General features: G+C 49.9%; 2 protein-coding genes across 8 annotated transcripts in view; one reads left to right on the plus strand and one right to left on the minus strand.

Moving 5' to 3' along the window:
* The window catches only part of ASXL1 (ASXL transcriptional regulator 1), a 77,479-nt gene extending 62,809 nt beyond the window's left edge, over positions 1–14,670 (plus strand). For 2 of the 3 annotated variants that reach the window (XM_045980968.1, XM_045980966.1), the window contains 9 exons: positions 5,210–5,330; positions 5,407–5,504; positions 6,067–6,160; positions 6,621–6,773; positions 8,049–8,212; positions 8,307–8,403; positions 9,745–9,850; positions 10,135–10,768; positions 11,731–14,670. In XM_045980968.1, the coding sequence (XP_045836924.1) occupies positions 5,210–5,330; positions 5,407–5,504; positions 6,067–6,160; positions 6,621–6,773; positions 8,049–8,212; positions 8,307–8,403; positions 9,745–9,850; positions 10,135–10,768; positions 11,731–14,649 (4,386 nt within the window). In that variant the 3' untranslated portion in view covers positions 14,650–14,670. The remainder of the gene's footprint in view (positions 1–5,209; positions 5,331–5,406; positions 5,505–6,066; positions 6,161–6,620; positions 6,774–8,048; positions 8,213–8,306; positions 8,404–9,744; positions 9,851–10,134; positions 10,769–11,730) is intronic. The other variant, XM_045980969.1, reaches the window with a different exon arrangement.
* Positions 14,671–20,057: 5,387 nt separating this feature from the next.
* Positions 20,058–25,205, minus strand: part of NOL4L (nucleolar protein 4 like) — a 130,691-nt gene continuing 125,543 nt past the window's right edge. For all 5 annotated transcript variants that reach the window (XM_045980606.1, XM_045980607.1, XM_045980609.1 and 2 more), the window contains one exon: positions 20,058–24,685. In XM_045980606.1, the coding sequence (XP_045836562.1) occupies positions 24,465–24,685 (221 nt within the window). In that variant the 3' untranslated portion in view covers positions 20,058–24,464. The remainder of the gene's footprint in view (positions 24,686–25,205) is intronic.

A 25,205-nucleotide genomic window follows, 5' to 3' on the forward strand; every position in this document is an offset into this window, starting at 1 on the left:
TTTTCATCAGTAGCTTCTTTTACAGTTGCCTTGCCAAACTAATAAACTTTGTGTATTTTAAGAACACTTGTGTTAGGAGGTGAATATGTGTAAAAAGTATAGGCAAGTATTCTTTGTGCTGCTTTTACTCTTCCAGCTTTTCTGTAAATACAAAATTATTTCCAAAGAAAATGTTTAAAATGTATTTGTTTGTAAAAGTAACACATGCCCATGATCAATATTTAAAAGGATCCAGAACAAAGAACTCCTGCAACTAGGGTCGCCGGGGTGGCTCAGTGGATTAAGCCTTTGCCTTTGGCTCAGGTCATGATCTCAGGGTCCTGGGATTGAGTCCCACATCGGGCTCTCTGCTCACCGGGGAGCCTGCTTCCCCCTCTCTCTCTGCCTGCCTCTCCGCCTACTTGTGATCTCTGACTGTCAAATAAATAAATAAAATCTAAAAAAAAAAGACAAGTGACTCAATTTAAAGATGTGCAAAAGGCTTGAACAGATACTTCAAAAAGGAAGATAAGAGAATGGCCAGGAAGCATATGAAAAAGTGCTCGGTATCTTTAGTTATCAGAAAAAAGAAAAATAAAACCCCCGTGAGGTACCAGTGGATCTCCTGGCATGGCTACATATAATGAGGATTTGGAGCATCTGGAACTCCATACTATGCTGCTGGGAGTGGAAATCTTTGGAAACGTCTGGATTTTTTTTTTCTTGCTTATTTTATTTTATCTTATTAAGATTTGTTGAACGTTGAATGTCATCAACATTAGACTGACACAAAAGAATATACCGTATGATTCCATAAAGTCCATAAATAGGCAAAATGAATTTTTTTGTGATAGAAATAAGAACAATTGTCTCAGTGAGGTGGTAGGGCAGTGTAGAGTCGGGGTTGACTAGAAAGGGGCAGAGCGGAACTTTTAGGGATGTTGGACATGTTCTATATCTTGATAAACACTTGTCAAACTCATCAGATAGTGTATTTAAGATTTGTGCATTTTACTTTATATGTTATACCTTATTTTAAAAAGTAAGAAAAAGGACACAAGGGGTATACATTGATCCAAGAGCATTCCCCTATATAAGTGCAATATAATTATCATACTCAGGAAATTTAGCATTAATTGCAACCTTCTATATCTACTATGCAGTTACATTTAAATTCCCCAGTATTGTCTTTCATAACATTTTAAATCAGATTTCAACAAAGGATCACTCATTACCTATTAACTTTTTAAAAAAAGTTTCTTGATAGAAAATATCCTTGCAAAAAAAATTGACATCTTGAGTTTGAGAGCATATTACATGATTCCTGCAATTCTCAGTAGCCCATTTTATTTGTTTCAGATGTCTACAGTTAATGTTTGGAAATTTATGATATCAGATGTCTGACGTTTATATGGAAAGATTAAGGATCTTTAAAAAGGCAGGATTAGAATTGCAGATCTTGCTTTCATTTTCTTAAATGTTTTGTTCTGTTTGCTTTTTACTGAAAATTTTTACTTTTTACTGGAAATTTGGGGTAGCTTGAATTGCAAACAAGTGGGCAGTATTTCTGTTTAATAATGAGATTTGTAATCAACACTAGGTTCCCCTAGACTCTCTGGGACCTAAAGAAAGGAAATTTGCTTTTGCTTTTAGTGACTTAGGTGTCAGAGAAGCAGTTAATATTATAATTGTTCAGATGTTATTTTTTGATCACAAAAGAATATACATTAATTGTAGAAAATACCCTAAACAAAAAGAAAGTCCTCACAACTCTGCCACCTAGAGGTGCAGTGGCTAACACACGTGAGGAGTATCCCTCTTGTCTTTTGTCTCTGCACACATGCTCACACAATTTTGTTTTTTAAACAGATGATATAATCATAATGTATGAATTCAGCTGCTTAATTCACTTGGTGCATCATCAGCATTTCTCATTAAATAGTCTACAGTTTTACTTCAAATGACTGTCCACAGTAGTCTTAAAAATTCTGGAGTTATTTTTTGTTTTAAAACTTTTTTATCGTAAAAATGTAAGAGTAAAATACATGCAGCATAAATGTTCAGCTTAATGAATGTCATAAAGTAAAACACCCTCATACCTGCCACTCAGATCACGACTGGGAGTGTGGCTGGCAGCCAGCAGCCCCTGGTACACTTTCCCACTCACAGTGACCTTCTTCCCTTAAAGGTTGGCTACCATTCTGTTTCAAAGTTCTGTTCTTGGCTTTTCTTGATTGATTCCCAGCTGTGTTTGCATCCCCAGCAGTGTAGTTTAGTTTTGCCTGTTTTTGAACTTCTTACAAATGGAGTCATTACAGTATGCATTCTTTTGTGTCTGGCTTCTTTCAGGCAGCATTTTGTTTTTCACATTCATTTATATTGCTGTAGTTCTTTTTTTTTTTTTTTTTTTAAGATTTTATTTATTTACTTGACAGAGAGATATCACAAATAGGCAGAGGGGCAGGCAGAGAGAGATGGGGGAGAAGCAGGCCCCTTGCTGAGCAGAGAGCCCGATATGGTACTGGATCCCAGGACCCTGAGGTCATGACCTGAGGTGAAGGCAGAGGCTTTAACCCACTGAGCCACCCAGGCACCCACTGTAGTTCATTTTTTATTGTGTGCTAGCATGTTCTGATTCTGCTGATGGTGGGCACTTTGCTTATATATGGTGCAGGTTTTACAGACGTCGCTGCCATGAACACTGGCTGTGCTTTGAGGTGTGTGTGTATGTGTGTGCGCACGCGCGATATGCACGTATTTCTCTAGGGAATCCAACTATAGTATTGACATTGCTGGGTTTTAGGCTGTTTCTGCCTTCAGCTGTGCCAGATAATGCCAAACTATTCTCAAACGGTTGGATCCATTTTCCGTGTACCTGTTTTTCATCCTCATTAGCGCTGCTTGGTATTGTTTTTAAACTTTTTTTTTTTTTTTTTAATTTATTTGACAGATAGACATCACAAGTAGGCAGAGAGGCAGGCAGAGAGAGAGAGAGAGGAGGAAGCAGGCTCTCCGCTGAGCAGAGAGCCTGATGCGGGACTCGATCCCAGAACCCTGGGCACATGACCTGAGCTGAAGGCAGAGGCTTTAACCCACTGAGCCACCCAGGTGCCCCCTCTTTTTTTTTTTTTTTTTTAAGATTTTATTTGTTTTTAAACTTTCTTTAAAAAATTTTAATTTATTTAATTTATTTGACAGGGAGAGAGACAGTGAGAGAGGGAATATAAGCAGGGGAAGCGGGAGAGGGAGAGGCAGGCTTCCCTTGGAGCAGGGAGCCCGATGTGGGGCTCGATCCCAGGACACTGGGATCATGACCTGAGCCAAAAGCAGACGCTCAACAATTGAGCCACCCAGCCACCCACTACTTGGTGTTGTTAAACTTTAATTTTAGCTGTTCTTACGGATGTGGTCATATCTCCTTGGGGCTTCATTTGCCTTACAGTGTGTTCTCCTTATTGTTCATGACGTTAAATAGGTTTATGTGTGAATGTCAGCCATTTGGATATCCTCTTTGGCACAGTACTTAATTCATGGTCTTTTGCCTCTTTTCCTGGGTTTCCTTTTTCTTATTGATTTATGTAGTTTAGATACATGTTCTTTATCAGTTACATGAGTTGCAGATACCTTCTCCAATATTGTAGGTAGCTGCCCTTTTTACTCCATTAATGGTGTCTTGTACAGAACAGAGGATCTTAATTTTAATGTAGTTCCATTGATTGACTTTCTTCTTCTAGGGATTAATGCTTTCCATGTCCTGTGTGAGTCTTAGAAATGAAAGTGTTGGCTTAAGAGGTTTTTAGATTTTCACTTACAATGTAGTATACTCTGCCACTGGTAGATGTGTGAACCTTTTGATACCATTTTCACTCTCCCTGACAGTGTGGGCGTGACTCCCCCACTTTCTCCCCGGAACTGGAGTGCTTTGTCTTTTCATTAATGAGTATTGTATCTTAGTTTGCTGCTGAGGCTCAAAGAATGAGTTTATTGCATCATTCTGTGCACATGGCAGCCACTAAGCCTAATTTCAAGGTTAATACTAAAAACATTCTTTTTAACTTTTAATTCTGAGCAACATTTACTGGTAGGAAAAGAGATAAAGATCTAAAAAGCTGTTTTCTTTTTCTTAATTTAAGTCAGCATGATTTGGGCTTAAATTAATGATAGTAAATTAATGAAGACTTAATATAGTGGATCCTGGGACCCATGAAATTGATGAGTTAGAATTTTGTAGATTTCCTTTATAAATTCCTGTTGTGTTTGTAAGAGGTAGAATCATCTACTCTTCTTCACACCCTTTATTAAAGAAGACATTCTTACCCTGACTTATCTCTGCTTCTCCTCTCCCCACCCCTTAATATTCAGAGTCCTTTCTAATTGCAAGGTGGGAGGTGGTCCCTTGATTTTCCCTGGGAATGGGTGGAGTTGAACTCAGACTGCCACAGAGCCCATTGGAAGGAGTCTCTCTTAGGAGATGAAATCTGGAGTGGTGCTTTCCTGCACCCTCACCTGCTTTCCTCCGTCTTCCAGTTTAGGTTGCTGCTGGCACTTTTTGGGGCCTCACAGATATTCAGAATCTTAGGCCCCCAGCACAGTGTCTCACCATCTACCCCGCTGTTCACTCTTGACCCTCACGCGCCTAGTGTCCCTGACGAAATCTGCTATTTCCTTGCATTTGGAATGTTCTTCCACATTTGCTCATCCCTTTATCTAGAACTCCCTCCTGTCTGCTCCTGCCAAGCTATCCACTTGCTAGCTAACTCCTTTTAAAACTCAGTTTAAGCAGCACATCTCTCTGCAGGCCTTACCCCCATGCCCTCTTTCCTCCAGCTTACTGAGTTAGCTGTTCCCCTTCTGTGCTGCTGCACCTCTCTCTGTAACTCTTTTGCTGTGCTTTGTATTGTCATAGATATGGTTTTCTTTCTTACTCAGTTGAACTCCTTGAGGGCAGGGCCCTGATTTCCACCTTCTGTCTCCCAGCCAGGAACTAGCATGGTGCAGCTTATAGGAGGCACTCCATAAACATTTACTGAGTGGATTGAAGGCGAAATGATGTCTAACTTTTGTGATGTACATGTGAAAAGATTTTGCGGAGAAAGAGGTCAGTTAGAAGAGGGATAGGAACTTACCAGTATTCCAAACCTCTTCTAAAGCAGCGTGCATTTAGGAGTGACTGCTGTGCCTGTAGGATCTGTCAGGTTTTGCTCACCTGAGTTGTGCCTTGCTGTCACAGAAGGATGCCCTGCAGTGGTCTCGCAGTCCGGCTGCAGTGGAAGGAGAGGAGCCAGAGGACACAGCCGACGTGGAGAGCTGTGGGTCTAATGAAGCCAGCACTGTGAGCGGTGAAAATGATGGTAAGTACCTCTCACAGGATGGGCCAAGAGCCACAGGCAGCTGCTGGAGACTAACCTTTATTTCCCTCTCTGCCAGTTTCTCTTGACGAAACATCTTCGAATGCATCCTGTTCTGCAGAATCTCAGAGTCGGCCTCTTTCCAGTCCCAGGGACAGCCACAGGGCTTCTTCACAGGTAGGGAGGAGAGTTGGTGGCTAGGCTGGGGTAGGTAAGGCCAGGTATGAGACAGGACTCTGCCTGTGACTATGAGCATGTTGGGGGGGGAGGGGTGGAGCAAATCAGTGTGGTCTCCACCTGTTAGTACAGTTAAAGTGGGCAGTGGATCTGAGAGCACAGTGATTGGTTTTTCCTCATTACCACAGATGGATAGTTTTGCTCCTACTTCCGACAAACACGGAACACGGATAGCACAGTGCAGAATGGGGGGGCACGCAAGCTTGGGAGTCAGCACTTGGAATGATGGCCCTGGTGCTCGCTAGCTTTGGGATCTTGGGCAAATTCCTTATCTGTAAAACAGGGTGATGGTGTGTTCCATTCTGCTTGGGGTGGTGGTCGGCACAGGGGCCAGCGCCTGGCTCAGTGACTTGAGTCCTTGCTGCTCTCAGTGGTACCCTCCTGAGTGGGTTGAGTATGAACTCTGTTGTAGCAGACAGTGGCTGGGGACATGGTGGAGAGGGACTGCTCGTGCAGCCCTGCAGGGGATTTAGGCTCCTTTTGTAATCCCTCGGGCATCTAGGCAAACAAGCAAAAGAAAAAGACTGGGGTGATGCTGCCACGAGTTGTCCTGACTCCTCTGAAGGTAAACGGGGCCCACGTGGAATCGGCGTCAGGTACGTGCAAACTTGTGATGTGAGGCTCCTTCCTCAGGTCTTGGGGCCTGCCTCACTCTGGCAGCAGCGTGTGACCTAGGTGGCGCAGTGCCCGTCAAGCCAGGAGGCCCTCCTGGGGGGCAGCACGCTGTGGTGGTGAGGCCTGAGCTAGGTTCCAGTGCCGGGCTCTGCCATGCACATTGCCCTTGGCCTGGCAGGGCGGCGTGAGGGTCCGATGGAGGAGTGTGCAGGAGCTTGGTAAATGTGCAGTGTAGTGCAAACGAAGATGGCGGTTTGGCATTCTCACGGGATAACGTAAAGCCAGACGGTGAGGTGGTGGTCTCTGACAGCCCAAGCTTGGGCCACGGAAGCACCGGCTATTGCTGGCAGTGTCTCAGGGAGAGCTGGGAGAAGTAAGCTTGTCTGAGAGCCCTGGGCGCGGCGGGTGATGCTTTTGACCAGTGGAATGCTGTGCCTTCAGGGTTCTCGGGCCGCCACGCCGATGGCGAGAGTGGCAGCCCGTCCAGCAGCAGCAGCGGCTCTCTGGCCCTGGGCAGCGCTGCTACTCGTGGCCAGGCCGAGGTCGCCCGGGACCCTGCCCCGCTCCTGAGAGGCTTCCGGAAGCCGGCCACAGGTGAGTGGCTTGGCACTCATTTCTCTGCCTGTAAGGGGGGCCCCTGCAGGCTTAGTGAGAAGAAGACAATCTTCTGTTCCACTTCCTTTACCAGTTTATGTTGACTTCTTGGGTCTCCCTCTGTTTTTTTGTTTTTTGTTTCTTACCTTGTATTTTGGTTATTTCATATGTTCGATCTTCTCTGCTAGACTGTGAGGGAACTTGTGGGCAGAGATGGTGCCACATTGTTCCTTGTATGTCCCTGCAAAGCATGGCCTGTGCCTGCCTTGGTACTGCTTAGTAAGTGTTTGGGGTGAGTGAAAATTGCTTTTGAGCTTCTCAGTGAAGAATTCCAGCATCCATTTTCTTTTTTTGGTAGCATCTTGTCACATTGGTTAACATCCAAAGTTTCGGTCAGGCACCCTTTTTTCTAGCTTTGTCATAACGTTGAGTGGAAGGAAGCCTTTGTTGAATTTGAGGTTGCAAGCAAATTCAGTGGCATGCTCCTCCCCGTTCTCAGTAGGGCTATTTGCAAGGCCAGAATCCTGCCTGCTAGTTCAAGATTTATTTCTCAAAACCCACCTGCTGATTATTTGTGGATGGGCCACATGAAACCATTAAGAAGACTGGCCTTGGCTTCTGAAAATTAGAATTAACTATTGCCCGAGTGGGAACAGGGTTTTCTGTCTTACTGCTTTTCCAACTCATCAGCAGTGCTTAACCTTAAGGTCTCATAGTTCTCTGTTCTTAGTGATTTATTTCAAATAAAAGTAACATCTACTGAGGTTTCTCTGAGAGAGTTATATTGACATCTCAGTGGCTTTAAACAGCCTAGTACCTTTCTGTGTGGAGATCATAGCTCTCCATCCCGGTCAGCGAAGGCTTCTGCAGAGTGTTCTGTAGTATTCTAACTAGATTTGCTTTTAGACAACTTCCATTGTTTCTCCAGTTGGCTTTGTGGAGCCTGTTCTCCTGCTTTGGAGGGACACTCAGCCTGCACCCACCCCCCCCGCCTGCTTTTCTTTGGGAAGAGTGTCCTCTTCAGCCTGTGTCACAGCTTGGTACAGTCTTCTCTGAGAGGATGCAGGCCCAAGTGTTCTCTTGGGTTGGATGGAAACAGCAGTAACCTGGACAGAATAATTGTGACATGTAGGTTAGGGTGGACTGGATGTTTGTGCAGATAAGTTCTGGGTAGTTTGGGTGCTGCCACTAAAATTTTTCCCTCAGTTGGCATTTGCTCTTTTGCTTTGAAAACTGAAAATCTATACCTTGCTTCTTGCTGCTTCAAAATCGCAGGTCAGATGAAGCGCAACAGAGGGGAAGAGATAGATTTTGAGACGCCTGGGTCCATTCTTGTCAACACCAACCTCCGGGCCCTGATAAACTCTCGGACCTTCCATGCCCTGCCAGCCCACTTCCAGCAGCAGCTCCTCTTCCTCCTGCCTGAAGTGGACAGACAGGTGCAGATGGGTAGCCACCTCTTTGCCTTCTCTGGGTGGGCTTCTGTTCTCTTTCTGAGTTTCTTTATTGTGCTTTTCGCCTTGATCCTTCTAGGTGGGGACGGATGGCCTCTTGCGTCTCAGCAGCAGTGCACTGAATAACGAGTTTTTCACTCACGCAGCTCAGAGCTGGCGGGAGCGCCTGGCTGATGGTGAGTGGATGTTCTCGGACGGCTTGAGAGGCACCTGCCATGTGTGGCGTCTCTTGTCCTGGGTATTTAGAACCCACACATTGATTTTGCACCAATCTCTCCCCCCACCCCCAGGGTTATTTAGTATAAGGCAGGCTTTTCTCACTGTACCGATGAACGTGGTGGGTGTTTCTGTGTCTGTAGCTTTAAAGAAGGTACAGAGTGTTCGGGCTTTTGCTGTTTTGAGTTTATGTATCCACCTGCATCACCTCATCACCATTAGAGCTCCAGACTCGCGGTCTTCCCAGTAATGCTGGCGCCGTCTGGATGGGTGGAGGAGAGGGCGCCGTGGCACGGACTTACAAGTTGAGTTCTGCCAGGAGCTCTGTCTTTTTAGACATTGCCACTTGGAATGGAGTGATAGTCAGCTACTCTTAATTTAATTTTATGGGAAAGCTATGTGGGGAGTGTGCTGGGAGGTCCCGAAGACGACTTCTAGGTTTGATGATTCACTGGGAGGCCTCACAGGACTGCTCCTGCAGTTGTACTCATGGCTATGACTTATCACAGAGAAGGAATACAGAGCAAAATCAGCAAAGGGAAAAGATGCTTGGGGTGAGGTCCAGAGAAACCAGGCGCAAGCTTCCAATGTCCTCTCTTAGAGGAGTCACACAGGATGTCCCCAGTTCTCCCAGCAGTGAGTTGTGACAGTACGTGTGAAATGTAATCTGTAGGGGAAGCGCATTAGAGACTCGGTACCCAGGTTTGTTTTTTTTACTCAGCTGATTGTGCGGGAAGCCTCTGCCTGGCACATAACCAGATTCCAGATTCCCCGAAGGAAAAGCAGGTGCTCGCTGTAAACCATCTTGTTTGCATAAACAGTTTAGGCACAGTGAGCCATTCATGTCAGTTAGGGGTCTGGGAACCCTCCTGAAATCCAAGCTCCCAGATGTCAGCCAAGGGCCAACCTTGTAAGCAGGCCTTTCCAAGAATAAGCCATCAGTCCTGCTCTGTGAACCTGGTTCTGCACAGGGAGTAAGAATGGTTCTCTTCTTCATTTGTTTCTGTTTTGCTTTTCTGATTGATCGATGTGTTACTTGTTGAAGACTGATTATCCGAGGGAAAAGTCAATTTCCCTCATCATGGAAGTGTTCTGTCATGACCGTGAACATGATGTGGCTCTGGAGAAGACAGGAATAAATGTGAAGAAGACAGCGTTAAAAGGAAAAAGAGCTCCACACCCACCAAAGTCCTGTGTATTTTGAAAAGTCCTGATGTGGTGGAATTGTAAGCTTTGGCTTTCTGTAAGACAGACCTTAGCACCCTGAATGCACACACTCCAGAAACTTTATTTCTCTTTAGGCGAATTCACTCATGAGATGCAAGTCAGGATCCGACAGGAAATGGAAAAGGAAAAGAAGGTGGAACAGTGGAAGGAAAAGTTCTTTGAAGACTACTATGGACAGAAGTAAGGCTCTGGGTGCTGCGAGTCCTGGTCTGGGCTTTGGGGGGCAGAGAGGCAGATGCTGTCTGAGTTGCACATGCCAACATGTGGGGTGAGAACAGGTTGGCCACCGTAGTTTACCCGGCTTGTTAAGCTTAATGCCATTCATAGGAAAGCTAACATACATTTTTCTGTGGTTAGTGCTTGTGTAGCACGCAGATTTATTTTGTTCTGATATATCTGATAGCTACACTAAAATAGGCATGCTCTCTCTGCCCTGTAACTGATGGTGTGAGTTTGGTTTGCAGATTGGGTTTGACCAAAGAAGAGTCATTGCATCAGAATGTGAGCCATGAGGAGGCTGACATCAAGAGTGACTTGCGTGTCCCAGGAGAATCAGCACGGCCACAACGTGGTACAGCCACCCGGCAGCGAGATGGGCATTTCAAGAAGCGCTCTCGTCCAGATCTCCGAACCAGAGCCAGAAGGAATCTGTACAAAAAGCAGGAGCCAGAACAAGCAGGGGTCGCTAAAGACACACAGTCTGTGGCACCAGACATTCCTGTCTGTAAGGATGGGGAGGCTGAGAGCGACTCAGCAGAGGCGCGCAGCCCTCATCTGCCTGGCACGGCCTCTGTAGCACCTGACCCAGAGAGTCCCGAATTCCTGACCCAACCAGTGGCTTCCCGGACGCAGACCGATCCAGGCGACCTGGCACGCGCCTCCGTGTCTCCAGACAGGATTCCCAGCTTGCCTCAGGAGACTGCGGATCAGGAACCCAAGGATCAGAAGAGGAAGTCCTTTGAGCAGGCGGCCTCCACATCCTTTCCCGAAAAGAAGCCGCGGCTTGAAGATCGTCAGTCCTTTCGTAACACAATTGAAAGTGTTCACACCGAAAAGCCACAGCCCACCAAAGAGGAGCCCAAAGTCCCGCCCATCCGGGTAGGCAGCTGTTTGATTCCTGGCTGTCCTGGGGCCAGGTTCCCTTCAAGGGTCAGGATATGTGCAGAGCCCCTTTGCAGAGACAGAAGTCTCCAGGCGCTTGTGTTAATTACGTGAGAGTGTAGAGCCCTGTACAAGAGAGCCATTCATGAGCCTGACTTGATGGCCAGGGGGATAAGGTTCTTTTCTTCCTCACTGCTTTGTTCACTCTGTTGAAGTTCTCTCTGGAGGTCAGAATCCTTTGGGGTTTTTAAATCTTTTATTAGGTGGTGGTAGATTCTTTGTGCAGTGACTCACATAGTCCCACCAGAAATTAAATTTAGATAGAAGCGTGGCATATGACAGCCCTTGAGTGGAGTCGTCTAAGAATGGTGTAGTGTCACGGACAGCCATTTTACTGCCAGTATTTCTTTTTTTTTTTTAAAGATTTTATTTATTTATTTGACAGAGAGAGAGAGATCACAAGTTGGCAGAGAGGCAGGCAGAGAGAGAGGAGGAAGCAGGCTCCCTGCTGAGCAGAGAGCCCCATGTGGGGCTCGATCCCAGGACCCTGAGATCATGACCTGAGCCAAAGGCAGAGGCTTAATCCACTGAGCCACCCAGGCGCCCCCAATATTTCATTTTTAAAGGAAATTATTTGATTTTTTTTATAAGATTTTATTTATTTATTTGACAGAGAGAGAGAGAGAGATCACAAGTAGGCAGAGAGGCAGGCAGAGAAACAGGAGGAAGTAGGCTCCCTGCTGAGCAGAGAGCCCCATGTGGGGCTCGATCCCAGGACCCTGAGATCATGACCTGAGCCAAAGGCAGAGGCTTAACCCACTGAGCCACCCAGGCGCCCCGGAAATTATTTGATTCTTAAGGCCATGCCCCCTAAGCTACTAGAATCTTGGTTTAGCTCTACAGTTCCTAAGTCAGATCACCCAGTCGACTAAAACTGTTTTCCAATTCTTCTCTTGCAGATTCAACTTTCACGTATCAAACCACCCTGGGTGGTTAAAGGTCAGCCCACTTACCAGATATGCCCCCGCATCGTCCCCATCACGGAGTCCTCCTGCCGGGGCTGGACTGGCGCCAGGACCCTCGCAGACATTAAAGCCCGTGCTCTGCAAGTCCGAGGGGCGAGAGGCCACCACTGTCATCGAGAGGCGGCCACCACTGCCATCGGAGGGGGGGGTGGCCCGGGTGGAGGTGGCGGCGGGGCCATCGATGAGGGAGGTGGCAGAGGCGGCGGCAGTAGTGATGGTGGTGAGGCCTGTGCCCACCCTGAGCCCAGCAGAGCCCCGGGTACCCCTGGAGAGTGTGCGTCAGATCTACAGCGAACACAACTACTGCCGCCTCATCCTCTGAATGGGGAGCATATCCAGGCTGGGACTGCCGTGTCCAGAGCCAGGAGAGAGGACCTGATTGCTCTTAGAAAGGAGGAGGGCTGCCCACGGCAGAGGGTTGCAGATGTCCTCACAAGTGGGCTAGAAGATGCTTCCCAACTCCCCATTGCTCCCACTGGGGACCAGCCCTGCCAGGCTTTGCCCCCACTGTCCTCCCAAACTCCAGCCCCAGAGAGATTAGTTGAGCAGCCTGCTTTGCATCTAGATGTTAGAACTGAACATGAGCCTGGTACCACTTCCTGGGAAAGCGATGATGAGGATCGTGGACCCTCTCTTCCCCCAGACAGTGGTCCTGTGCAGTCTCTAATGGGGGATGTTGTATTGGAAGGAGGACCTGGCCAGGCTCTAGACCAAGACGATCACCCCACCATGAAGGATCCTGTGAATGTGACTCCTAGTTCCACCACTGTATTGCCATTGGCTGGTTGCCTGCAGGATAGACGGTGTGATGAGGAATTGGGACTTGGTGATTCATGCCCGCCCACGAGGGAAAGTGCTACTAGACAAGAAGACTTGACAACTGATGCCCTCGTCTCTGATGGTGCTGCTCCTTGGGTGCTCGGCCTGTCAAAGGATGAGGCAGTGGGACAGCCTGGACCAGACTCAAGGGAACATGTCCCATCTGTTGAGTCCCAGGCTGTAGAAGAGTCGGAGAAAACTGCGCCCCTCATTCCTGCGTTGCCTGGGGAGTTGACAGCTGGGGAGGGGCTAGACCCCCCTAACCACTTTCCTTCGCTCTGGACAGTGCCGTCCCAAGGGTGTGCTGATGACGGCGCTGGCAGTGACCACAAACCAGTGGAAGGTGAAAAGTTGAGAATCAATGGAGACTCTGAGCCACTGAGTCCTCATGGCGAGTCCACAGATACAGCTTCTGACTTTGAAGGCCACCTGTCTGAGGATAGCAGCGAGGCTGACTCCAGCGAAGCCACCGTCGTGAAGAGAGCCTTGGCGGTGGACATGGATGAGAAACACTCTTGGAACCACTCTGCCTCACTCTCCAAAGTGAATGGTGACCGGGGTCTGGTTATAAGGACAGACAGCATGGCTACTCCTCAGAGCTGGGTGTCTCGTGTATGTGCAGCCCCCCAAAAGATTCCAGATTCCCTGCTGCTGGCTAGCACCGAGTACCAGCCGAGGCTCATGTCTCTGAGCAGGCCTGGGTCCTCAGTGGAGGCCACTAACCCACTCGTGATGCAGTTGCTGCAGGGTAACTTGCCCCTAGAAAAGGTTCTTCCTCCAGCTCAAGGCACCGGCAGACCAGAATCCCCACGACTCCCGCTTATGAAAGAGCAGAGCCTTGGCGGCTCCCTGGGAGTGCGATCTTTGCAGGGTACGGCAGAAAACAGTTGTGTGGTTGGCAAGAGCAGCTCCCGTTCTGTAAGAGCTTCAAAGGAGCCTCTGTTGCCTGAGAGCCGTGAAACAAGCCCTGGTCTTGCCAGGCTGGAGCCCAGCCACGCTCCTGGAGCACCCCAGAAGATTTCCAAGACAGTCCCGGGTCTGAACTCCCTCTCTGCAGGGACAGAGCTGACGGCTGCCTCTGGGAAAGCAGAAATGGATTCCAAAGAGCAGTTTTCTCCTGCTAGTTTGGAAGATAAGGAAGCCAGTGATGTGTCCCAGTGCAGTAATTTGAATGCTGCCCCAGCCAGAAGCCCCAGAAATCTCACTACCTCGAGAGCCCCTTGTTTCTCATCTCCAAACGCGGTCTCCCTGGATCCTGATCAGACAGGTCGGGCCCTGGGTAGTCAGAACAGTGCTGGAGGCCAAGGGAAGAAGCTCTTCGGCCCCAGGAATGAGGCTGCAGCCCTTCAGCGCCCCAGACCTGTGGAGCCAATGCCACTGCCCGCTGATGCCCCTCCTGGTTTTCCCAGTCGGAAGTTGGGGCCAACCAAAAACTCTGTGTCTGGTGGGGTACAGACCGCCAGAGAAGACTGGGCTCCGAAGCCACCACCTGTCTCTGTTGGTGGCATCAAGAGTGAGAAGACTTTTGGGGGGAGTCCTTTCAAGGCAAATGCCGAGAACAGAAATGCCACTGGACCTGGTCCTCGAGAGCTAGTGGATCAGTTGCAAGGGATGCCCTTTGTCCTTGACCTGCCCTTCTGGAAATTACCCCGAGAGCCTGGGAAAGGGCCTGGGCAGCCTCTCGAGCCTTCCTCCATCCCCTCCCAACTCAATATCAAACAGGCATTTTATGGGAAGCTTTCCAAACTCCAGCTAAGTTCCACCAGCTTTAATTACTCCTCCAGCTCCCCCACCTTTCCCAAAGGCCTTGCTGGAAGTGTGGTGCAGCTGAGCCACAAAGCAAACTTCAGTGCGAGCCACAGCGCATCCCTTTCCTTGCAGATGTTCGCCGACAGCAACACGGTGGAAAGCATCTCGCTCCAGTGTGCATGCAGCCTGAAAGCCATGATCATGTGTCAGGGCTGTGGTGCGTTCTGTCACGATGACTGTATTGGACCCTCAAAACTCTGTGTATTGTGCCTTGTGGTGAGATAATAAATTATGGCCATGGGAAAAGTTGTATATTTAGTGTGTGTATTTTGATAATGATTGATCTTACATCTGTATACAGGATATCATTGATATAATAGACTCTGTTTCTCCAGGCAAGAACACTCTTGCCCTGCCCTAAAATTTGTAGTGCTAAAGCCCCTCTGTCACTTACCAACTCTTCTGGGTCTGCTGGAAGGGTTTCCTGTGGGGTAAGGCATTGAGCTGCCCAAGGTCAGCTGGCCAGCTTGAGCTCTTGTGCACAGAGCCTGGTGTGTGGGGAGCCAGCCTTGACACCCAGAGGAACTTGAAAGTGAAGAAAGAAGGTTGTGTTCTCCATCAAGGGAACTAACCTGCCCGAACTGAGTAGGCATGTCAGTCTTCCACTGCCCCCTCCCTGCCATCTTCCCTTCTGCTGCTCCCTCTGGGGGAGCCGATGGCTGGGGAAGCCAACACAGGGTTAAAGTAACTCCCAGCAGTGCCCACTAGGGGGCCCAAGCACCTGCTGACCTCAGGGTCACAGTTCAGTCATTTGCCAGTTGACAGGAGCCAGTTTGACCTTTGGTTCTGTTGCCGATGCAAATTTGAGACCTTCCTGTCTCAGTACAATTCACTGGCCTGCAGGAGCTTTTGGAATCTTGAATAGACTTGCTCGGACAATGGGGTTGGGCATAGGGTTGTCTTTCCTCTTAAAATGCCACCTGTAGACCTTGTGAGGCAGATGTCCAGATGTTTGGCAGGTGAATTCCTCTGCTTAACATCCTCCCTGTCACTTTGGACTCGATGGGAGTAGGCATCTCCACGCACCTGTGTATGTGAAAGTCATTTTACATTTCAAAGCAGTGTTTGTTTCTTATTTTTATATTTTTAACTCTTTATCCTTGGATGTATAAAGTGAACTTTTTGGCTTCTGTAAGTATGCTCTATGCACCTCTAATGTTTTATCATGTATTTATATGTTGTACACAGTACTGGCCGATTCTGTAAATGGATGTATTGTACAGAGAACACAAGTGTCTCTCCCTTATTAACCGTCTCCGGCGTCATCGCATTAAAGTGGCGCGTTTCTTTCCGCCGGTGTCAGAGCTGCCGCGTGCTGTGCTGCCCGACAGGAGGGCGGAGCCAACGGACGTGTGATCTGCCAGCGCAGCCCCGTCGTGCCCTGTTCTGGTCGCCCAGTGGACCCGCTATGGCCTGCAGAGCTGCGGCCAGCCCTCCCGCACTCTGCCGAGCAGACGTGTCTCGCCCCGCACGTCTCTTCTCTTCTGACTTTCCACTGGCCGCTCGCTGCCAGACGTGACAAATCACCGCCACCAGTGTTAAGTGCTCTGGAGTCAAGGGTGAGTGTCGTGGGTGGCCCCAGGCAGGGCTGTCCAGATCTGGCTCCGGGGTTCCCGCCTTCAGCAATACCTGGGACCATCTCATGTACTTCTGACAGCAGGTTGGGGAAGAAGCAGTCACACCTGTAGCCTTCCTCTCTCTCCACACACCTCCAGCACATAGACATGTCCGTAGTTGTCTGCCCTGGCCTTGCTTCCTGCCTGATTTCTTGCACCTTGACTCGTTTCAGAGTTGAGAGCCCTCCTTTTTGATTTTGGTTTCCCTGTGTGAGTGCTTCGGTGTGAAGTAGAAAATCGATGTGACCTCAGCAAGTCTCGTTTCACCTGAAAGACCTCCCCTACCCCCGTTTCATCCGCTATGGCATTTTTGTCATCGGAAACATGGGTGAGAAGGTTGGCAGTCACGTGGTGGTGTCAATGCAGTATTGGCCCTGTCCGAGTTGTCAGCTTTCAGAGTCTGTTTACCAAAGACAGGGAGCCGAGGCTCAGGTGTGTTCGATCCTCTTCTTCCTTCTGCTGGGACATTTGGCGGCCTCTAGGCTACAGGTGGAAACAGTTCTGGTCCATCAGGCTGCCCAGGGAAAGTACTGTTCCTGTATGTCTCTTGTGGTTTTGGAAAAATAAACCTGTACAGCCCGCGCTTGTGGTCTCCGTCGTCTCGTGTGGCCGCCCTGCTGGGCTGGGAAGGAAGGCCAGGAGCACAGAAGCCAGCTTGCTTCACCTTGCTTCCAGAGACCGTGTTCTCGGCCTGGAAGCTCTATTGTGAGGTTAGTGCTGAAGGCCCAACTTGCCACTTTCTGTGGTCTTTAGACGCTGGGTGTGGCGGCGTGGACTGGGAGCAGAAATCTCACGAGAGTGGTGAGGGCACTCATCCCAGCTGCCCCATGGAGACACAGTCCCCAAGAGATTCCTGATGGCTGGTGATCGCTGGGGGTGGTGACCTGTTCCAACTTTGAAAAACCTGTCAGTATAAGTGCCTTGTCTCCCTGCACAGCAGGCAGCTGGGAGGGGAGTGCTGGCCCCGTGGAGGGGGCCTGAGGGTGACAGGCTGCAGTCCCCAGACTTACTGGAGTACTTACGTGCACGATTCTGGGCTTAACAGAAACTACTTTAGCATAGAAATAACACGTTGAAAAAACACGCTGGAAGTACTGGTGAATGAAAATACGTTCCCGTTAGCTCGTGGCCGGCAAACTGGTGAAAGCAGGTTCTCTGGTGCCTGAGCTTCTGGGGAGCTGTTTGCTTCTGGTGGTGATGCTGTGTGTGTACTGTTGCCATCGTGACGTGGCCCGTTTGCTGGTCCTCGGGAGCTTTGTGTTCGGATCTGGGGCCGGTTCCTGGTCAAGGAGGCAGCAGAATATGGGGTGGTTGCATGCAGGCCTTGCTTCCAATAGCTCTGTGGCCCCGGGCGGGGCAGCCTCTCTGAATGGGGACAGTAATTCCTGCTTCGTTGTTAGCACCTTGCACATAGAAAGTACCCCAGACTGTTTGCTTGCACCTGGTCAGTAGCTGCCCAAACTTGGAGTAGAAGTCTGCATGGCTCCTGCCACCTGCCTGCCCCTTGGCCCAGAGGATGGCTGTGGGGAGGTGGGCCTCGTGCGCTGAGGGGTGGTGCGGCCTCTCGACAGACATCTGGCTTTTGACTTCATGCTTTGGTTGTTGAGTACGCGGTCCTAAGTTTAGAGACTGAGTTCCTTGCAGGGGAGACCATTTTAACTCATGATCTGAAGGATGAGGAAACCCTAAAAATGTTTCAGAATATGGAAAGGATATTATTACACCGATCTGGTGAGCATCGTGACTGTTATGTCCATTCTGCTCTTAAGTCAGATTCTGCTTGAGAGGGATGTGTGGGTTGGGTGTGTGTGAGCTTAATAGAGTAGCCGCTGTTGATCGGGGCCTCGGGGGACCAGAGCCTTTGCCTGCTTGCTTCCCAGAGGAGGTGGCACAGGCTGTGTTCTTCTGTGCGGGCACCGACTAAACTGGTGGGGAAAGTGAGTTTGTGCCCTTGGAGATGAGGACTTGAAACCAAATGTTGACAGTGCCCCACGCTTCCTCTTATCTCCGAGCATCAATTTGAAAGCCTGTACTAACTACCAAAAGATGTAGATGAAAGCCCTACAAGGAAAGTTAGAGTGAAAAAGAGACAGCTGTCTGTGCAGTGGCCCTTAACCTTTCCAGGAACACAGATTCCTTGGAGAGCCCGACGGGTGCTCCAGACCTCCCCAGGAAGGCACGTCCATGTGAAGTTGGGCAAACTATTTCAGAAGGCTCATCGGCTCCTGAGGCAGCTGGGACCCCACATTTAAGAGCCCCCTGATTGGTAATAAACCTCATAAAATCTGGGTTTATGCAAGAGATCAAGGAAGGGAGTGAGGACTTTGCAAAGGATTCTTAGGTTTCTGGTAAACTGGGCTTCCCTAGTGCATGTCATTTTTTTTTTAAATTTAAATTCAGTTAATATATATTAGTTTCAGAGGTAAATTTCAGTGATTCATCAGTCACACATAACACCAGTGCTCATGGCATCACGTGCCGTCCTTAATGCCCATAGCCCAGTTAACCCATCCCCGCACCCGTTCCCCTCCAACAGCCCTGTTTGTTCAGTTCAGTGTCTCTTAAGCTTTGTCTGATTTCATCTAATTTTATTTTTCCCTCTCTTTCCCTATGCTCCTCTGTTTTGTTTCTTAAATTCCACATGAGTGGGATAATTGTCTTTCTCGGATTTATTTCGCTTAGCATAATAATACCCTTTTCATTATTACTTTAAAATTGCACTTACATGCATGTTCTCCCCTTCCCCTCCCTGAGTATAGGGAGGTTTGCTTGTTTTGTCACCAAATAAAGTTTAGTTCACCGTCCCTGTGGGGGCATTCCTGTTTGATGATGTCCTGTCCACTGCTGACAGCAGTGGTCCTGGGGCCCCATGTAAAGCCAGGGATCAAGCAACGCTTCTCCATCCTTGAGCAATGTCTCCTCCTTGTCTTCGATCCTGGAGCCTCTGTCCCATCCCGTCCTGTCCTGTCCGGTGGAGCTGCCAGTCCTTCATCTGGAGGTGAGTGCTTTCCTGGCGCCGGTGAGCTCTGTGGGCAGTGGGGCTGGGCTTCCAATGCACTGGCCCAGGTCCTGGCGCTTTCATGGTCCCTTGGTCATTCTCAGCGGGGGTAGTTTGGGTTAGGACAGTTGTTTCATGATATCACTGAGGCATTGCTGCCCTTGGTCCCTGTGTTGCGTGAAGAGAGGCACATGGCTGCTTTACCGTCTTTGGCTTTATGGTCCCTGCTAATCTTAAGAACCTTGGCCCCGCACTGTGTTCCCTGGCTGTGGTGGCTTCAAGCCACCACCCCTCTTTTTTTATCTATTTCATATATTGGGTATTGTACAGAGTTTCAGTTTTAAAGATTCTGCCACTACAAAAAACAAACATCATAAAAACTGCAATGTAATGTGTGTCTGTGTGTCTGAACACACAATTTAAAAACTAACCTTTATGCTTGTAACTTGCAGAATTGTTTTTTTAAACTCATGACAGGTTTGCCCCCAGCCATATTCCTGGAAGTTTTCCTCAAGGTGTAGCCTAAATGATATATGCAGGATGAAAAAAAGTCTGTGCACAAGTAAACAGCCCTTTTCCCTTAAGGTGGGCTCGGGAGTTTTGGGTCAAACGGAACATCAAGTGTTGCAGGTTAACGGCCCTCAGTCTTCCAAGCCAGCACTGAGGGGCCAGTGTGTGCGAGCCTGGTTTCAGTGGGGCCAGAGGAGCGGGGGGCGCACGTCTGCATGGGGACTGGTGGGCACCCCTGGGAATGGGCCACCTGCGCCTGCCACCTGATGAGTGTTAGTAAAGTTTAATTTCCTTCTCTTCCCAATGGGCTAGGTGTCAAAAGAAATGACAGGCTTACTCGTTTGAGGAAAGTTTACCGAGGGCCTTCCATGGTGGGCTAGCGCGCCAGCTGAGAAAGGTGGTCTACTTACTAGCAGAAGGGCGGGTCGGTGCCGCCCTCCACAGGTGTGCAAGGAAGAGAGCTGGCTGGCGGGCCTTTTGAGAGGACACGGTGTGAATGAAGCATCCGGTTTGTTATTCAGTGTTTATTAAGTAGATTCAGTCTTATATATGATATACAGATTCAAAAGAAAAAGGATTCCACATACTTATGAAATCAGTGCATTTAGCAAGTAATACCATGGAGATAACAGCTCGATTAACAGCTCATTGGTCTTTTGTTAAGTGAGGGAGAGGGACTTGGCCTGTGCTAGTCATTCCACAAACAAACAGAATTTAGTTGCATCACATAGAGAAGACACATTCTAAGAATTAAAATATTAAGCCACATTTACTGGAAAAAACTCACTATATAGAACACAATTTTTATAGAGCGTCGAGGAGGAAGTCATCACCTGCTTAGAAGAGCCACGTTAAGTTGCATAGGTGCATATCTGTAAAAATATAATTTAGAGGTGTAGCCGTTGATTAAGCAATAAAGAGTCACCTTTAAAAGTTGGTGCCGTCCGCGGTTTGTCTTAAGTGCCATATGCTTACCGTCTGGAGCCCCCTGCCCCTCCTCAAGAGGTCATGCCTCCAGAGCGAGCTGCCTCCAGGGGGGAACCCTGAAGGAATGCTTGTACCATCTGCACTGGGAAGTCCTAAAACCTCATCTCCGATAAGAAATTCACGCTCTCCCAAAACATGTCTCATTTATACTGGAGGATTGAGAGCCTCTTGGGTTGTCCCTAAATCTTAGGTGGCTTGACCCTGAAGGTCCCACGAGTCACCTTGAGCCACCCCCCTACCCCCACCCTCCCACCCCCGCCAAACTGCTGGGAGACCTCCACTGCCCCACAGCTCTGCCACGAAGTCCTGCTTGCATGCTCTTGGAGTCCATGCAGGTCCACCCCCCCCGCCCCCTGCAGCTGCTGGGACATCTCGGCGCTGCCCCCTGCTCCTAACGGACCACACCACAGAGGCATATGGGCCATATGCCGCACGGAGATTTTTCTGAGCTTAGAAAAAGTATTTTTCAGCAAATCTTGAGTTCTATGTGGTGTAGGGTTTTTGTTTTTGTTTTTAGGTGGGAACACAGGTAAAAAGAGGTTTTTGTTTTGTGGCTTTGCTAAGCAGATGAGCTTAGTGAGGTGCACCTTCCTCCTCAAGAGCGAGTCTTGCAGAACACACAGGGACTGGGGCGTCTGTACATGTAAACAGTACACTTTCACTGAGTCCAAAATTAGGAGCAAAAATACAAAGGTTCACATTGGTCTTAGGTAGATACAGGCGAAAAAGGATTGAGCTGTTTAGCTCAGAAACAACAAAAACAAAGTTTCTAAAGCACCACTAAATTATATAAAAATCAGACCATGGACGGATTGAAACTGGTATTCTGGTGAAATACTTTACTATCTTGTAAAAAGTTTTACAAAAAATTACAAATTAAAAGTATCAACCCTCTGAGTTCAAAGCAGCATTTTGAAAATGAACTGGTAGTTAATCCTGTAACCACCCCTGGAGTCGTAAGTGGCCCTTAGGAATAGGGATGGCTGGGTTCCACCTGTTTGAAATCCTTGAAAACCCTGCTAGCCCCCTCCTGCCCCCCTCCCCCCCAACACGGTCCTGGGGTACAGACTGTACTGGAGCTGACGGTAAAATGAATTTCAGATGGGTCACACCATTACTGGTCTATAGATGTCTACCATGAAGACCAAATTCCCACTTCTCCTGATTCTACCCTTCTGCTGGATTTAGCCCCCTGCAAAGACTCTGAATTGGTGTCTTCTACTCTTGAGTTACCTTTTAGCTTAGGATCCCCAATGGAGAATTTGTGCCCTGAGGCCCTCTGTGAGAATTTTAAATGGCTGCGGGGCAGGGCAGTGGAAGCTCCCTTTGGGAGAAGGCAGTCCCTGGGGTAAGGGTGAGGACAGGGATGGGGATGGGGGTGGGACAGCAGTGAGCCAGGCTTCGGTGCTCTACAAGTCAGGAGCAGGGGGGAGGGGTTGAAGCTGCATCTTTGAAAACTAAAGCAAAACAGAACAAGTTCCCTGACTGAAAGAGCTAACGGAGTGCTGTTTCCACACGGTGACTTGCTCCTGATTCTGCCGTCACAGAGAAGGAGCCCACAGAGGTGGCGGGGGCACTGTGGCAGAATCCACTGTCCCAGAGGGGCTGTGGGGAGCCCCGGCCCGCAAGGCCTTCCTCTCACACCAGTGCGCCTGCGCAGGCTGAGGTGGCCTGCTCAGGAAAGCGGGACTCTCACACCGACATTTAGGATGATCTTTAGATCTAATCCCTTCTGTGGGGTGGTGGCAGCAGCCCCTCCCAGCCCTTCTCGCTCCAGTCTGTGAGGAAAGCACTGCATCCTTGCCTGGCTAGGGAACCTGTCTCCGGGAGGGGGAATGACAAGTTTAGCAGTTGGTATCAAGAATTCTAAGGTGGCGATTGTCTCTGCCAGTTTTTAACATTAAGATTCTCACAAATTGCCTGGGGTAACATTTTGCAAAAGACCTACTGATTACTTTGTAGTATTGTTCACACACACAAATATTTACACAAATTTTAACGTCCGGGAGTAGCACTGAGCAAGTTGGGGCTGCATGTGTGGATGGCTGGGGGTGGGGGACAGGCCTTGGGCGCTGGAGCTTGTGCTGTGCTAAGGGGGGAGACTCGGGTGTCCTGGTCCTGACCAGAGAGGCCTGGAGATTGGTCAGATGGAAGGCAGAGGTGGTGTGGCTGGGTGGGGCGTTGGAGGCCACTTGAGAAAGACCGCCCCCAACTACTGGGGGCTGGAAGCAAGCACGGGGAGGGGCACCCTACCTTTCAGTGGCTCCAAGGCCCACAGCTCGGGCATGGGTCTGAGGCGGGGTGGGGCATCCATGCAGGAGCCCCTCCCTGGCCCTCCTGAGGGTGGTCTCCCATAGTGCTGGGCAGCAGGTAGCTGCAGGAAGCTGGTTTGGGAAGGGGTACCTGCTCTGGGGTCTAGTGGCTGTGGCCGTCCTGGGGTCCACGCAGCCCTGGCTCCCCTGGGGCCTCTTTGCTCTGAGGGAGGAAAGGCAACAGAGGGCTTCTGCCGGCTCTGGGCAGGGGCAGGCAGCAGAGAGCTGCTGTCATGGCTACGGAGTGTTGCATGGAGAGGCCCCGGGGGCCTTCTGAGGTCCGGGTGAGTCCCTGGTTTTAGCAGCACTGGTAGGTATTGCACTGAGCAAGAGGAAGTGCCTACTGGGGAGGAAGGAAACCAGGCCAGCCTTTTCTTTCTGCCCTTTTTCACACTCCAGGGATTGTGGGTTTCTTCCAGGACTGGCCCTCCAGAAGGGCAGGTCCTCGGAGAACCCAAGTGGCTTCTCTACTTCTATCAATGGTCCCTTTACTCCAGCCCCGGGGGCAGAGGACAGGAGCTGCAGTCTGACCAGGAGCTCGCAGCTGCTTTTCCTATTCCGTGGCTGCATGACAGCTGGGGGCCCACCCTGATGAAACAGGCCCTTTCTGGCAGGTGTCTGAGGGCCCTGGGCCTGTGCGGAGAAGTGTTCAGACCTGGCTCCCTGGGGGCAGGTGAGAGCAAGGGCCCTGCGGAGCAGCTGCTCTCCCCCAGCACTCTGTCCCGCTGAGCAGCCAGGAGGGTTGGGGCCAAGGGTCTGCAAGCTGCTGCTTGTGAGGGTCGCAGCCCTCTTTGGGCTCCAGGTCCTGGCCACCCCTCTGGACTTACCTCCCAGGCAGACACCTTATGTGGGGGAGTCGGGAGATAGATAGCCATTCAGAACGGGCTCAGGGCACATCCTGGAAAAAGCCCACGCTGGAGTGTGAGGTAGAATACAGGAGACTATGTGACTGGGGCATCTGTGGAATGGGGGTAGGGGAGCCATTTTTGTCTTTGCTTCGCATTGGGTGAGGTCCTCCGGCTTGGCGGTGCTGGGCGCTCTGGAGGACAGCCAGCCTGGCGCCCGCCTCCCCGCACCCTGCCCTGCTGGCCCCCAGCCCACGCCAGTGTAGTGATACGGAATGTTAGGGCACAGGGATACATCCTTCTGATCAGACAGACATAGACTGGCAATCTGTACAAACACAAAAGAATCCATTTTCAGAAAAATAAATTACTAAGGGGAGAGGAAGAAAGGGTCCACTTTGTTTTTCTCAATAAATATGCAATTCTGCTCACCTAAGACTTGAAAGGTAATTATCTGGGGGTGGGATTCTAACATCAGGGTCCATGAAGATGATTCTAAATAGAGCTGCGTCCCCAGCGCCTTGTCAGGGGAGCCCCAGCCCTTCCAAAGCTGCCCCATTGGCCTCTTCCAAGCAGGTCAGAGCACCCGTGTGGTGAGATTCCAAAAAAAAGTGTCCTTGTGCCCAAAGTCGCAGGTGCTTGGTGTGTGGCTAGAAACAGCTCTTTTGGATCCCACCTCTTCCAAAAAAACAAAATGTACCAAGTGGTGAGGCAAGAAGCCGGGCCGGGACAGCCTCCTTCCCCAGGGTAGTGCACTCCAGGTGCCGCGGGGTCAGTTCTGCTGTAAAATGAGGTTTTCCAGTTCGTCTGCGGAGCGCAGCAGGAAGGCGGCAGACTCTCGGTAGCCTGCGATGAGCTGCCGCACCGCGCTGATCTCTGTGGGGCTGAGCTGGGCGGCGGGCATGGTCCTGCTGGTGCTGTTGCTGGAGGGCGTGGGCGTGGGTGTGCTGGAGGCCGTGGTGGCTCCGCCTTTCATGCTGAGGTCGGTGGGCCCTGTGGAGGGGAGAGCGCAGGTGAGGAGGGGAGCTGACCCCTCACATGTTATCTGGGAGGGGCCATCCCTCTGTGCATCATCTTGGGGACCTGCTGTGGCTCAGGCGCTCCGGCCTCAACAGCTGAAACCTAGTGCCTAGAATGGGGCCCAGTACCAGCAGATGAGACGTGGGGGTTCTCTGCAAACCCTCAGGGCAGTCTGGCAGGGAAAGGGACCTTATGGTCGATAGGTGGAAGTTGGGGAGGCCTGGTGGTGGGAGATTTGCCCTGGGTCACATGAGCAGGATGGCCGGTGGCCAGGGGCTCTGACTCTAGCTCCCTGGCCCCGCTCACACCTCTGCTCAAAACTGTGGAGCTTTTTGAGGACCGTAGGTGGACGGTGCTCCCCGGACTCCCCTCCCTGGGGTAAAGCAGAGCTTCCCCTGGGAGCTGGCGGCAGCTGAGAGAAAGTGTGGGCCCGACCCTGTGAGAAAGGCCCTTGGTGGTGGCCTGTGCCGTGCAGACGGCCGCGTGCTATTTG

The sequence above is a fragment of the Meles meles genome, chromosome 16 (genome assembly GCF_922984935.1).
Source record: "Meles meles chromosome 16, mMelMel3.1 paternal haplotype, whole genome shotgun sequence".
NCBI lineage: Eukaryota > Metazoa > Chordata > Mammalia > Carnivora > Mustelidae > Meles > Meles meles.